This window comes from Salmo salar, chromosome ssa18 (genome assembly GCF_905237065.1).
Source record: "Salmo salar chromosome ssa18, Ssal_v3.1, whole genome shotgun sequence".
NCBI classification, from domain to species: Eukaryota; Metazoa; Chordata; class Actinopteri; order Salmoniformes; family Salmonidae; genus Salmo; species Salmo salar.
The window spans coordinates 28,094,266-28,109,150 of NC_059459.1; the positions used below are offsets into that span (position 1 = coordinate 28,094,266).

General features: G+C 41.1%; 1 protein-coding gene across 1 annotated transcript in view; it reads left to right on the plus strand.

Moving 5' to 3' along the window:
• The window catches only part of LOC106577169 (zinc finger CCHC domain-containing protein 24), a 70,601-nt gene extending 67,473 nt beyond the window's left edge, over positions 1-3,128 (plus strand). Inside the window, exon 4 of the mRNA XM_014154985.2 lies at positions 2,733-3,128. Within this exon, the coding sequence (XP_014010460.1) occupies positions 2,733-2,846 (114 nt within the window). The 3' untranslated portion in view covers positions 2,847-3,128. The remainder of the gene's footprint in view (positions 1-2,732) is intronic.
• Positions 3,129-14,885: the final 11,757 nt, after the last annotated feature.

Below are 14,885 nucleotides of genomic sequence, written 5' to 3' on the forward strand. Positions count from 1 at the left end.
TATAGTCTTTTATAGCCTCTATCTGCTCTATAGTCTTTTATAGTCTTCTAGAACCTCTTTCTGCTCTATAGTCTTCTAGAACCTCTATCTGTTCTATAGTCGTCTAGACCCTCTATCTGCTCTATAGTATTCTAGTCTTCTAGATCCCCTATATGCTCTATAATCTTTTAGAACTTCTATCTGTTCTATAGTCTTCTTTAGTCTTCTAGATCCTCTATCTGCTCTATAATCTTTTAGAACTTCTATCTGCTCTATAGTCTTCTTTAGTCTTCTAGATCCCCTATCTGCTCTATAATCTTTTAGAACTTCTATCTGTTCTACAGTATTCTAGTCTTCTATATCCCCTATCTGCTCTATAATCTTTTAGAACTTCTATCTGCTCTATAGTATTCTAGTCTTCTAGATCCCCTATCTGCTCTATAATCTTTTAGAACTTCTATCTGTTCTATAGTGTTCTTTAGTCTTCTAGATCCCCTATCTGCTCAATAATCTTTTAGAACTTCTATCTGTTCTATAGTCTTCTTTAGTCTTCTAGATCCCCTATCTGCTCTATAATCTTTTAGAACTTCTATCTGCTCTATAGTATTCTAGTCTTCTAGATCCCCTATCTGCTCTATAATCTTTTAGAACTTCTATCTGTTCTATAGTCTTCTTTAGTCTTCTAGATCCCCTATCTGCTCTATAATCTTTTAGAACTTCTATCTGTTCTATAGTCTTCTTTAGTCTTCTGGATCCTCTATCTGCTCTATAGTCTTTTATAGTCTTCTAGAACCTCTATCTGTTCTATAGTTGTCTAGATCCTCTATCTACTCTATAGTATTCTAGTCTTCTAGATCTCCTATCTGTTCTATAGTCTTCTGGATACTCTATCTGTTCTATAGTCTTCTGGATACTCTATCTGTTCTATAGTCTTCTAGATCCTCTATCTGTTCTATATTCTATAGTCTTCTAGATCTCCTATCTGTTATATAGTCTTCTGGATACTCTATCTGTTCTATAGTCTTCTAGATCCTCTATCTGTTCTATATTCTATAGTCTTCTAGATCTCCTATCTGTTCTATAGTCTTCTGGATACTCTATCTGTTCTATAGTCTTCTATAGTCTTCTGGATACTCTATCTGTTCTATAGTCTTTTAGATCCTCTATCTGTTCTATATTCTATAGTCTTCTAGATCTCCTATCTGTTCTATAGTCTTCTGGATACTCTATCTGCTCTATAGTCTTCTATAGTCTTCTAGAACCTCTATCTGCTCTATAGTCTTCTATAGTCTTCTAGATCCTCTATCTGCTCTATAGTCTTCTATAGTCTTCTAGAACTTCTATCTGCTCTATAGTCTTCTATAACCTCTATCTGTTCTATAGTCTTCTAGATCCTATATTTGCTCTATAGTCTTCTAGATTTGCTTCTATAGTTTTCACATTTCATGACTTTAAGACAGGATATCTATGGCCGGACAGAATCTGTCTCTGGAATGAAAAACATGTTTATCCATTAACTAAATATACAGTCCTTCAGTCTAAAACCCAAGATGTTTAAATACCAGATCCTTTCTCCTATGAAACATATACTTTTAGTCATCAAGTACTGTACATCACATTTTGGCAGCCAAACCTAACATTGTGGGTATGTTTGATACGTATTTCATGTTGTTATCAGTTCGTTTTTGAACTAGTGGCAGACAGTCAAGGTGAAGGTTGGCTGCATTGTCTCCTTGCGCTGGTCCTTGGCAACCTGGGCCCATATTTATAAAGCGTCTCAGAGTAGGAATTCTGATCTAGGATCAGGTCCGCTCTGTCCATATAATCTTAATCATTGTGATCTAAATGGCAAAACTGACTTTAGATCAGAGATGCTTTATGAATACGAGCTCTGGTTTTGACAAGTTAAAGAATAAGTCTGAGACCATCTGTCTGGAAACAATAACAGTATTATAAAATAAACTCTGTAAGAACAATGGGTGGGAAAGTAAATGATTGCAGAGTAATGTATGTGATTGACATCCAACAAACCGTTGGCGCTGAACGATACCCTCTGTTGTCCTCCATAGCCTTTCCAAGAAAGCGATTATTCTCAGTGGTGTAGCTGGTATTTTCATGCAGGTTTGTATCAGCAAACATGTGCCTTGGACCTCTTTCTGTAATTATACTGTGTGCCATGTTAGAGTGAGAGTCTATGTCCCAAATGGCGCCCATAAGGCTCTAATCAAAAGTAGTGCACTACATAAGGAACAGGGTACCATTTTGGACACAGCCTCTGTAATTATATTGTGTGAGTGAGAGAGAGAGGGAGATCTGTTAAGGTTGTTTGCCACAGCTCTGAAACCAATAACACAAAGTACACTGACTCCAGGTCTGAAAACATTCAGGGTTAGTTCTTGTGGCAAAATCACTGAGAATGTGGGATACAACAGAGCTGGTTTGAGTAGTACCCAAACAATCTGCTGGCAGATAGAAGGCTTGGTATGTGTGTGTGTTGAATTGTCAGTGTGTGGTTAGCACCCAATTTAGAACAGAACTGTGTTCCCCTGCCATGTTAGCACCATAGCAAACACTTTAGTATAACAAACTGTTTCTATAGTGTGTATACTTGTATGTGATGACTCTCTCACCTCTCTTTCTCTACCTCCCTCCCTGTCTCTCATCCCTCTTTCTCTACCCTCTCTCCCCCTTCCTCTTTCCCTCTCCATCTTCCTACTTCCGTCTCATCCTTCTATCCCTCCTCCCCCCATTAGCGTCCGTTGGAGAAGCCTGATGGCCTGGACGTCTCAGACCAGAGTAAGGAGCACCCTCAGCACCTGTGTGAGAAATGCAAAGTCCTGGGCTACTACTGCCGACGAGTGCAATAATACCTTACTAACCTGAACCCTCCAATTTCCTCAAAAAGAGAGGAACCATTTCATGTCCCTCTTCTCCTCCTCTGTCAGAGAGAAACCTAGCAACCCTTCTGTACTGCCTTCCCATTTGCCTCTTCCCCCTCCAGGGGAAAGAGCGGAACCTCATTGTCCTCACCAATACTGCCTCCCTTGCCCCCCCTCCTTCTCATCCTTTCCCACCCTCTCTCCCCTCTCCACCTCACCTCCCCTCTCCCCCATCACCTCTCCCTCCCCTCTCCCCCATCACCTCTAACTCTCCTCTCCCCATCACCACTCCCTCCATCACCTCTGCCTCCCCTCTCCCCATCACCTCTCCCTCCCCTCTCCCCTCCATCACTTCTACCTCCCCTCTCCCCATCACCTCTCCCTCCACTCTCCCCCATCACCTCTCCCTCTCCTCTCCTCTCCCCCATCACCTCTACCTCTCCTATCACCTCCCCCTCCCCATCACCTCTCCCTCCCCTCATCACCTCTACCTTCCCCCTCATCACCTCTACCTCCCCTCTCCCCATCACCTCTCCCTACCTTCTCTCTCCCCATCACCTCTCCCTCCCCTCCCTCCCCATCACCTCTCCCTCCCCTCTCTCCCCATCACTTCTCCCTCCCCATCACCTCTCCTCCCTTCTCTCTCCCCATCACCTCTCCTCCCTTCTCTCTCCCCATCACCTCTCCCTCTCCTCTCTCCCCATCACCTCTCCTCCCTTCTCTCTCCCCATCACCTCTCCTCCCTTCTCTCTCCCCATCACCTCTCCCTCTCCTCTCTCCCCATCACTTCTCCCTCCCCATCATCTCTCCTCCCTTCTCTCTCCCATCACCTCTCCCTCCCTTCTCTCTCCCCATCACCTCTCCCTCCCCTCTCCCTCCCCCATCACCTCCCATCTCTGAATTAGCTGGTAAACCTTATTTTGCAGAGGTTTGTCACTAAGCACAATTCCTGTCCTTTTCCTAATGGTAAGGGCATGGGAGAAACTGATCGAAGAACTGTGCAAGGATAAACCTCAGCCCTGACAGGGCCTTGTGGCCTTGTGTACCCTAGCCTAAAAACCATGTAACCGACATCCAATGTGTGTATAATATGATATTGTTGTCACTGACAGTATTGTCCACCCCTTGGGGTTTTATTCCCTCACTTTGGGAGTCTGTTGGTTTTGTGTTTACAGAAGAGTTCTGCCTTAATTTTCCCTGTTAAGTGAAGTGTGTGGGGAGCATTAAAACAGACAGACAGGCCTTCTAGTGATGCTAATGTAACTATCGTCATGGGCTCAAGTCGGGGTCAAGGGGTCAATGTCGGGGGCAATGTCTGGGTCAAAGGTCAACTTATACATAAATAACTGTGAATTTATTATGAATTGATTATTGATTGATTAACTGAGGGATACCGTACCAAACATCCCTGGCTTACATGTTACATGTGGCGTATTTATTATTTGTCGTCTGCTTGTCTGTTGTGCAATTTTTTATTGATTTAAACTGGGACATATATATGTATATATACTATATGTATACTATATGTATACTATATGTATGTGTGTATGTTTGTATATCAAAGTATTATTGTGTAACTGCTTCCACTTGTCTTTAGAAACGACTGTAGGTTGAGATAGAGTCATTCTTCGTTTAGGTGTAGTACAGTGATAATAACGTTGATGTTTCGTATTAAACAAGCTGTGCGTTTACATCGGCAATGAAAGTAGAGTTTAGGTATTCATCGAATTGACAAGATTTTAACATTTGCCTGTCAAAAGGCAACTATGCAATAACAGCAGTTTCTGTGATGATAAAGGCTGGATATCTAGTTTCTCTTAGCCAATATCCCCTTCATATTTAGACTTTTAAGTGTTAGGTTCAATCTATCGGCAATGCTGTAGTCTTTTTTCCCTACCTAATTTGACAGTTTACTTCCAAACAATAATTTTATTTTTGTAATGAGTTTCTTGAAAAGTAATTCCGTGCTGCACTGTATGTATGCAACCAATATTCTTATTAAGGACTCGACTTCAGCATTGTTATTTCTGGCTAGCATTTACAACTAATCTATTTGGTGTAGGATGCCGGGAGATTGGCATAGTTGATTAGAACTGGTATTTGAAATGGTATATAGAGAAGTACTCATTATACATTTCAAAGTGGTTTTATAATATCCATATTGCAATTGCAAATTGTTGCAATCTTTTGTAGGACACACAGCTGACCAATAGAGCTGTTGCAATCTTTTGTAGGACACACAGCTGACCAATAGAGCTGTTGCAATCTTGTAACACTACTTTAAGACAGTTTGACCTAGAAATATAACAGTGAATCTTGCTAATATCTGTTTCCAAGGGGTTTAACCCCTTCATAATGTGTCAAACAAGTGACAGCAGTAAATGATGTCTGGGGAAAGAGAGATGGATGGATGGAGGTAAGATTGCTATAATGGTTGGTAAAGTAGAACGAAGTGGAAAAGTGGAAATGTTATCTTGTAACAAAATGGACATTTGTATTTTATCAGAGGACGTTTTGTAAGTGTGGTGATGGATTAAGTTTATGTTTCTGTGTGTTTGATTCCACATCCTATCATGATTTAAACGTTAAATCGTGTCTTTAATAGAAGAGACGTAACTAACCATTACCTCTGTTTACAAAGATATAGGTCTATACTTTCAACTTCATAGTTGGAGGACCTAGAGTGAAGAATATTTTTGATCCAACATTTTGTAACAGTGGGTATAGTTGTATCTTAGCAATGAAGGCTATTGACACTTTTGGAACATTGTTATTTTGTGAGTATAGTTGAAGTTTGCTACCACTTTTCAAAGTGGAGGTGTATTTTTCAAATCACACGCATTGGCTTCTCCAATATTTAGAATGTGTTTAATGGCTCTATAAAGGTTGAATTCATAGTTGTATATTTTATATTATCCGAAAAGTACTAGTGCCTTGTAAAAAGAGAATAATTATTTAGAAAAATTGGACGGAAAATGAATAAAGAGGAGAATTGAACTTAGTTTGGAGCTGTAATTAACTCATGGCTAGAAGTAACAGTTAGGTAGTGTTTTGCCAAGTCTGATGCCGGTTCAAGATGTGAATACATATGGGAAAACAATACTATTACCCCATTAGCAATGAGAACTGGCTAATGTTTTCCTCGACACCATTTTGTTGAGTTTGGACGCAGTAACTAAAGCATCTGGCAAAAATCACACACACTGTTGTCTGTTGTCATGGAATCAACAACAATGTTATTTTGTAGTCAGTACACTAATGTGAATGAGGTTTGCACTAAAAGCTGTAGACCTCATCCTCGTTCTTTTAACTTTGGCCGGGATTCAATACGATCGCGGGTTATATGGTTTGTGGCTTTTAAAGGCCATTTCCGATTGAGCCGACATATGCAGCGTTTATTGTGAATGGGATCTCTGCGAACAAGGGAACATTGCCTTTATAAACTGCAATGCCTATAACCCGCGATCGGGTTGAATCCCAGCCATTCGCTTTTTGAGATAGTCTGTTTATGACTTATTGATTGATTCAACACACACAAGTATGAGCTTGGTCTGTAATCTTTCATTCAATGTGTGGATACAGAACAATGCATTAAGCATAATTTGTTACAACTTGGACCATCACACTCAGTTGGTGTTAGTTACATGTTTGTGGGGAGGTGAAGCCTGGTTCCAGATTTGTTGGTGCTTTCTTGCCAACTCCTATAGTCATTGTCACAGCACAATCACATCTGGAACCAGGTTACAGGATAGGAGCCTACTCATTAAATATTAGGCTAGAAATCAAATCAAATCAAATGTTATTAGTCACATGCGCCGAATACAACAGGTGTAGACCTTACAGTGAAATGCTTACTTACGAGCCCCTAACCAACAATGCAGTTAAAAAAAACATGGATAAGAATAATAAATAAAAGTAACAAGTAATTAAAGAGCAGCAGTAAAAATAACAATAGCGAGACTATATACAGGGGGTACCGGTACAGAGTCAATGTGCGGGGGCACCGGTTAGTTGAGGTAATATGTACATGTAGGTAGAGGTGTATATATAGTGGTTGGGAGATGTAGCATAGCCATTCTATGGAAATTTTATTATTATCATCTGAACAAAAAGGGGCTTGGAAGGAAAGAATAGTCGACCATATTTGATGTGAATCGTGTATTGATACACAGGGGTTTCATTCATTGACTACAGGTCATAGTAGATTATTATTTTCTCCCCACATAACGTTGGGATCAATTCTATATTTTCACTACAACTGAGCAGAACACTGCTGCTATCCAAACATTACCATATATTCTGGTCTAGGCTTTATTCGCCTCACAACAGCAGTGTATCAGTATATGTTTCCATTAGCCGTTTCCATTAGCTTGGGTATTAGCCAACTAAACCGAAAGTGCTAATACTGATCAAAATCGATACACAGTAGGCTTATGAGTGCTCTGACTTTTAAGGAATACAATGATAAGAATATCCTTAAGAATATAAGAAATATCTTGAAGAATATAAGAAAAAAATCAGCTGAGATATTTTTGGAGGATAGTCTGATTCCATCCAGAGAAGTTTGTGAAGAAGAAGCCATGTGTTTGAGATGGCATAATAAGAGCTAATGGAAGCAGTTAATACATTGTGTTATGCATTTTAAACATACAGTATACAAATACTTTTTCAGATGTGTTTTTTGTCCTGAATTTACATATACTTGACTTTTCTAGATCATTTTCAGTATGGATTTGTTATTTTCTATGAAAGATGTGTATTTTGGAAAAAACCTTTATAGATGTTACATTTTTCTAAGCAATTTGCTAAAGAAAACAATCCAAGAGTTATTTTTCCCAGAAAAATATATTTAGCAAATGACTGTTTTATGTATATATTAGATGGCCATCATCTTAAAGGATCTTAGATCTGAAATGTTATGCAGCTTTGAAGCTTTCTATGTGAAAAAGGGCCTATATAAAGCTTTGAGACAAATAAAGCTTTGAGTTTTTCATTGATGTTTTACAATGATCTGAGGGGTTTATCCTACAGAAATATTTATGGAAAGAGTTTTTACAACACTTTTTTGTATAAAATACGCAACAAAGTTATACTAAGAAGGAAATATTGATGTCTACATAGATTACTATTAAACAAAGTTGGTACATAATTATTAATACCCTTTACTCAATGATAAGCCATTTTGTTTTTTATTTGTTTTGTTTTGTGTTTAGAAATGTTATCATCAGTATTAAATAACCCAGAATGATACCCAAGTGCTTTAACTAATATGCCTATGAGTTGCCATTTGTGTCCTTTGAGTAGCATGCATTCATGTTGTATTACGAGTATTACCTTATTAAGAAAATGGCAGACATAATTACCAATGTTTTGTTATTCAAGTTCTATATAATTGATTAAGATCTTACTAGGTTACGCAATAACACTGTTAACATGCAGAATATATCTTTTTGTTACATCCTAGTGACTGATACTCTCCACTGTATATGCACATTCAACTGTGAGTTGTAGTTTGCTCAAAGCAGCTACAAGGCACTTCTCTGAAATGTTATGTTTTTATTCATAGTTTAGTACAGAGAGTGTAATTTACTTCTGTTAAGCAAGTGTGTGAGACAAAACACTATTGTAGAATTTGCATGTGCATGTGTTTTGCTTTTAAATGGAAAAATAAGTATTACTTTGTGCAATGTATTTAATTTTAGCACAGTAACGTAGTGGGCTACATAGGATGTGCGCCAAATGGCACCCTATTCCCTTTATAGTGCACTACTTCCGACCTGGGCCCATAGAGGGCTCTGATCAAAAGCAGTACACTATGGAGAAAATAGGGTTCCATTTGGGACGCACTTATGGCGGAAATAGGGTTCCATTTGGGACACACTTTAGTCTCTTAGCATTCTCAACAACATCTAATTGATTGTTACTAGTCATAAAAATGTATAATTGACTGATAGTGTATACCAATTAATACATACTGACTGAATGTGCTGTTTTAACACTTATGTGGTCAATTAGACATTGATGTTTATGTTCTTTGATGTATGTAACATTTTGAGATTGTAATGCTATAGTCGAATTGGTGTGAGTGAGTTAGGATGATGACTGGGAGGTTGTTGTGGAAACAGAAAAGAACACTTCTGTTGCATCACGTCCATGAAACGGCATTCCAAAATGTGCCTTATTCGTTAGTTAGAAAAACAAAAAATGACTTTAGTGCTTTAGTACTATTAGGTGTTGTGATGAATAAAATAAATGTTGAATTGGAAATATCTGGATTGTGTTATTTCGGTGCATTGTTAAATGTTTTATATTCCTTCCTAGGTAGGGGTTCAACCAACTGGAACACCTACACACAATTGTGTACTGTGCCTTACCCACTGATGAACTAGATAGAATTTCACCATATTGCTTAAATACAGCTATCCAATCCTCTCAGATAGAATTTTACCATATTGCTTAAATACACCTATCCAATCCTCTCAGATCTACACAGGGATTAGGATTAGGGGCTACAATACAACAATAAAGCTTTATTGTCCATATGTTACGGCGAAGAGAAATCAGATCACACACATCACACCAGTTGTTTCTGGACATGGCCTAAATGTACTGTACATTTCCTTCAGTATTTAAAGTACATCTGCAGGTTTTCTCCCTGACATAAGACTGAACGGAGTGGATTGATTGTGATGTGAATGATTGGTCCATTAAACCAGGCAAGCTCAATAAAGCACAGATAAAGTATTTTAAATTATTTCAAATAATATTTTAACACAGGTCTGCACTGCTGAGGGTCGCTGGTTGGAGGAAGGAGGAAGATGCCTCAGGGAGCTGTTGTCACTCTGAGCGATGGTGGACTTCCTATTCTAGTTCAGACTAACTTAGTATGGGAAATACCAGGGAGACACAGAGGTAGGAAAAGTGACTGGTTTATTTCAAGAATTTTACTTAAACATGTTTACTATTACAATGTAATTTAGGTTTAGAAGGCTTTTATCTCTGTACTTAGAAAACATTTTTCTCCAAATGTTGTTTCTGTGAATCATGTACTCTAAATGAGAAAATAGAGAATAAATAAGAAAACAGTTTTACTAAAGCTGTGGATAGGTTTTTTAACTAAGCCTACAGACTAGACCAGAGCACACATTCATGCTCGCTTCAAAATATACTATACATTTGAGGAGGGGCACAACTTTCACTGGGGACGGGAGGGACATGTCCCCCCCACATTCTGAAATATCATTTTTGTTCCCCCCCCAGTTTTAGCATTGAAATGTGATACAAAACAAAGCAACGGTGTGCTTTAGGATCATGCAGACACCTCCGAGCGGTCGGGTAGGGTGTTTATCTGACTGGATAAAAAAATATATATATTAAAATGATGGCCCCCTTACTTCTAAAAACCAAAGTTGCGCCCCTGTATTTGGGTTGATTTTAGAGAAGTGTGTGATACAAGAAGAACTTCATTGCTTTTAATGATTGTAAACATGTTATTGTTTCGCATGAGTAGGGCTATCGCACTGGACGTGGTCTGCAAAGCCAAGTTTCCATGCACAGGCTTGGACACAAAATTCCAAATAGCTTAAACTTCACAAGAGGGTGGGGACCCAAATGATATCAAGTTTGTTACAACATCCCTAGCTCAAACACAGAACTGGGGCTAAAGTGTCTCTATGGCAACAATGTAACTGGAGAATTCAAACAAATGGTTGGAAGGTCAGAGCGCATATGGTTTTATTTAAGAGCCAGGGGAGTTTTTTCATGTTTGGTTCATTATTTACTTTCATAAACTATTAGCTTAATAAGCACCACCACCACCCAGACACTTAGTCTCTGGTTCTTCAGGCTTTGGTCTGGCCACTCTCACTGCATTTCAACAGGGGAGATGTGTTCTGTTTACAATAAAGACAACATCACTACAATAGAAGGAAGAACCGCACCATAGAAATACAGTAACTAGAATTATAGAAATGGAAAAATGCTATCCTATTTCCATGGTAAGAACTCACACAAAATAAAGTTGGCGGTGTGCATAAAACTAAATGTGGTTTTTGGCAGTGGTGGAAAAAGTAAAGGAAAAGTAAAGACAGTGGAAAAAGTACTCAATTGTCATACTTGAGTAAAAGTAAAGATACCTTAACAGAACAGAATGACTGAAGTAAAAGTGAAACTTACCCAGTAAAATACTACTTGAGTAAAAGTCAAAGTATCTGGTTTTAAATAGCTAGTAGAGCATCGAGCCAGCGGGGTGGTGGCACTGGAATCCTCATCTCTCCCAAGTGGACATTCTCTCTTTCTCCCCTGACCCATCTGTCTATCTCCTCATTTGAATTCCATGCTGTCACAGTTACCAGCCCTTTCAAGCTTAACATCCTTATCATTTATCGCCCTCCAGGTTCCCTTGGAGAGTTCATCAATGAGCTTGACGCCTTGATAAGTTCCTTTCCTGAGGATGGCTCACCTCTCACAGTTCTGGGTGACTTTAACCTCCCCACGTCTACCTTTGACTCATTCCTCTCTGCCTCCTTCTTTCCACTCCTCTCCTCTTTTGACCTCACCCTCTCACCTTCCCCCCCTACTCACAAGGCAGGCAATACGCTTGACCTCATCTTTACTAGATGCTGTTCTTCCACTAATCTCATTGCAACTCCCCTCCAAATCTCCAACCACTACCTTGTATCCTTTTCCGTCTTGCTCTCATCCAACACTTCTCACTCTGCCCCTACTCGGATGGTATTGCGCCGTCCCAACCTTCGCTCTCTCTCTCCCGCTACTCTCTCCTCTTCCATCCTATCATCTCTTCCCTCTGCTCAAACCTTCTCCAACCTATCTCCTGATTCTGCCTCCTCAACCCTCCTCTCCTCCCTTTCTGCATCCTTTGATTTTCTCTGTCCCCTATCCTCCAGGCCGGCTCGGTCCTCCACTCCTGCTCCGTGGCTCGACGACTCACTACGAGCTCACAGAACAAGGCTCCGGGCAGCCGAGCGGAAATGGAGGAAAACTCGCCTCCCTGCGGACCTGGCATCCTTTCACTCACTCCTCTCTACATTCTCCTCTTCTGTCTCTGCTGCTAAAGCCACTTTCTACCACTCTAAATTCCAAGCATCTGCCTCTAACCCTAGGAAGCTCTTTGCTACCTTCTCCTCCCTCCTGAATCCTCCTCCCCCTCCCCCCCTCCTCCCTCTCTGCGGATGACTTCGTCAACCATTTTGAAAAGAAGGTTGACGATATCCGATCCTCGTTTGCTAAGTCAAACGACACCGCTGGTCCTGCTCACACTGCCCTACCCTGTGCTTTGACCTCTTTCTCCCCTCTCTCTCCAGATGAAATCTCGCGTCTTGTGACGGCCGGCCGCCCAACAACCTGCCCACTTGACCCTATCCCCTCCTCTCTTCTCCAGACCATTTCCGGAGACCTTCTCCCCTTCCTCACCTCGCTCATCAACTCATCCTTGACCGCTGGCTACGTCCCTTCCGTCTTCAAGAGAGCGAGAGTTGCACCCCTTCTGAAAAAAACCTACACTCGATCCCTCCGATGTCAACAACTACAGACCAGTATCCCTTCTTTCTTTTCTCTCCAAAACTCTTGAACGTGCCGTCCTTGGCCAGCTCTCCTGCTATCTCTCTCAGAATGACCTTCTTGATCCTAATCAGTCAGGTTTCAAGACTGGGCATTCAACTGAGACTGCTTTTCTCTGTGTCACGGAGGCTCTCCGCACTGCTAAAGCTAACTCTCTCTCCTCTGCTCTCATCCTTCTAGACCTATCTGCTGCCTTTGATACTGTGAACCATCAGATCCTCCTCTCCACCCTCTCCGAGTTGGGCATCTCCGGCGCGGCCCACGCTTGGATTGCGTCCTACCTGACAGGTCGCTCCTACCAGGTGGCGTGGCGAGAATCTGTCTCCGCACCATGCGCTCTCACCACTGGTGTCCCCCAGGGCTCTGTTCTAGGCCCTCTCCTATTCTCGCTATACACCAAGTCACTTGGCTCTGTCATATCCTCACATGGTCTCTCCTATCATTGCTATGCAGACGACACACAATTAATCTTCTCCTTTCCCCCTTCTGATAACCAGGCGGCGAATCGCATCTCTGCATGTCTGTCAGACATATCAGTGTGGATGACGGATCACCAGCTCAAGCTGAACCTCGGCAAGACGGAGCTGCTCTTCCTCCCGGGGAAGGACTGCCCGTTCCATGATCTCGCCATCACGGTTGACAACTCCCTTGTGTCCTCCTCCCAGAGTGCTAAGAACCTTGGCGTGATCCTGGACAACACCCTGTCGTTCTCCACTAACATCAAGGCGGTGACCCGATCCTGTAGGTTCATGCTCTACAACATTCGCAGAGTACGACCCTGCCTCACACAGGAAGCGGCGCAGGTCCTAATCCAGGCACTTGTCATCTCCCGTCTGGATTACTGCAACTCGCTGTTGGCTGGGCTCCCTGCCTGTGCCATTAAACCCCTACAACTCATCCAGAACGCCGCAGCCCGTCTGGTGTTCAACCTTCCCAAGTTCTCTCACGTCACCCCGCTCCTCTGCTCTCTCCACTGGCTTCCAGTTGAAGCTCGCATCCGCTACAAGACCATGGTGATTGCCTACGGAGCTGTGAAGGGAACGGCACCTCCATACCTTCAGGCTCTGATCAGGCCCTACACCCAAATAAGGGCACTGCGTTCATCCACCACTGGCCTGCTGGCCCCCCTACCTCTGAGGAAGCACAGTTCCCGCTCAGCCCAGTCAAAACTGTTCGCTGCTCTGGCACCCCAATGGTGGAACAAGCTCCCTCACGACGCCAGGACAGCGGAGTCAATCACCACCTTCCGGAGACACCTGAAACCCCACCTCTTTAAGGAATACCTAGGATAGGATAAAGTAATCCTTCTAACCCCCCCCCCCTTAAAAGATTTAGATGCACTATTGTAAAGTGGTTGTTCCACTGGATATCATAAGGTGAATGCACCATTTTGTAAGTCGCTCTGGATAAGAGCGTCTGCTAAATGACTTAAATGTAATGTAAATGTAAATGTTCTTAAGTACAGTGGTAGAAAAAGTACTAAATTGTTATACTTGAGTAAAAGTACAAAGTAAAAGTAAATACTATACATCAAATTCCTTTTATTAAGCAAACTAGACGGCACTATTTTTGTATAATTTTTTATTACGGACAGAAAGGGGCACATTCCAACACTCAGACATAATTTACAAACACAGTAGGTGTGTTTTGTGAGTCCACCAGATCAGAGACAGTAGGGATGACAAAGCATTATATTGATAGGTACCATAATTCTGTCCTGCTTAAGCATTCGAAATGTAACGAGTACTTTTGTGTGTCAGGGAAAATGTGAGGAGTAAAATGTACATTATTTACTTCAGGAATGCACTGGAGTAAAAGTAAAAAGTGAAAGCTATACATCAAATTTCTTATATAAAGCAAACCAGATGGCATGATTTTCCCGTTTTTTTTTATTTATTTGGGGACAGTCAGACATTTACAAACACAGTATTTGTGTTTAGTGAGCCCGCCAGATCAGAGGCAGTAGGGATGACAACACGTTATATTGATAGGTGCTTGAATTGGACCATGTTGCTGCCCTGCCTGAGCATTCGCAATGTAACAAGTACTTTTGCCGTCAGGGAAAATGTATGGGAGTAAAAAGTCCGTTATTTTCCTTAGGAATGTAGTGGAATAAAAGTAAAAGTTGTCAAAAATATAAATAGTAAAGTACAGATACCCCAAAAAACTACTTAAGTCATACTTTACGTTACTGGTTTTGAGAAAATAGTTGACACCACACAGTTGATAAAATATTGTATCTGTATTCTGAACACCTTAATAGCTCATTCACTACTAGTTATTGTAGCATTCTTTACTGACTGGATTCCTGTATACTAATACGGTATAACTGTAGATTGACTTCTGCAGCTAAAACACAAATAGTTAAAGCATTTCTACAGTAGAAGTGTACCTTATTTCCAGTAAATTGACCTTTACAGCTTTGTTCCTAGCCAAGTGAGATGAACC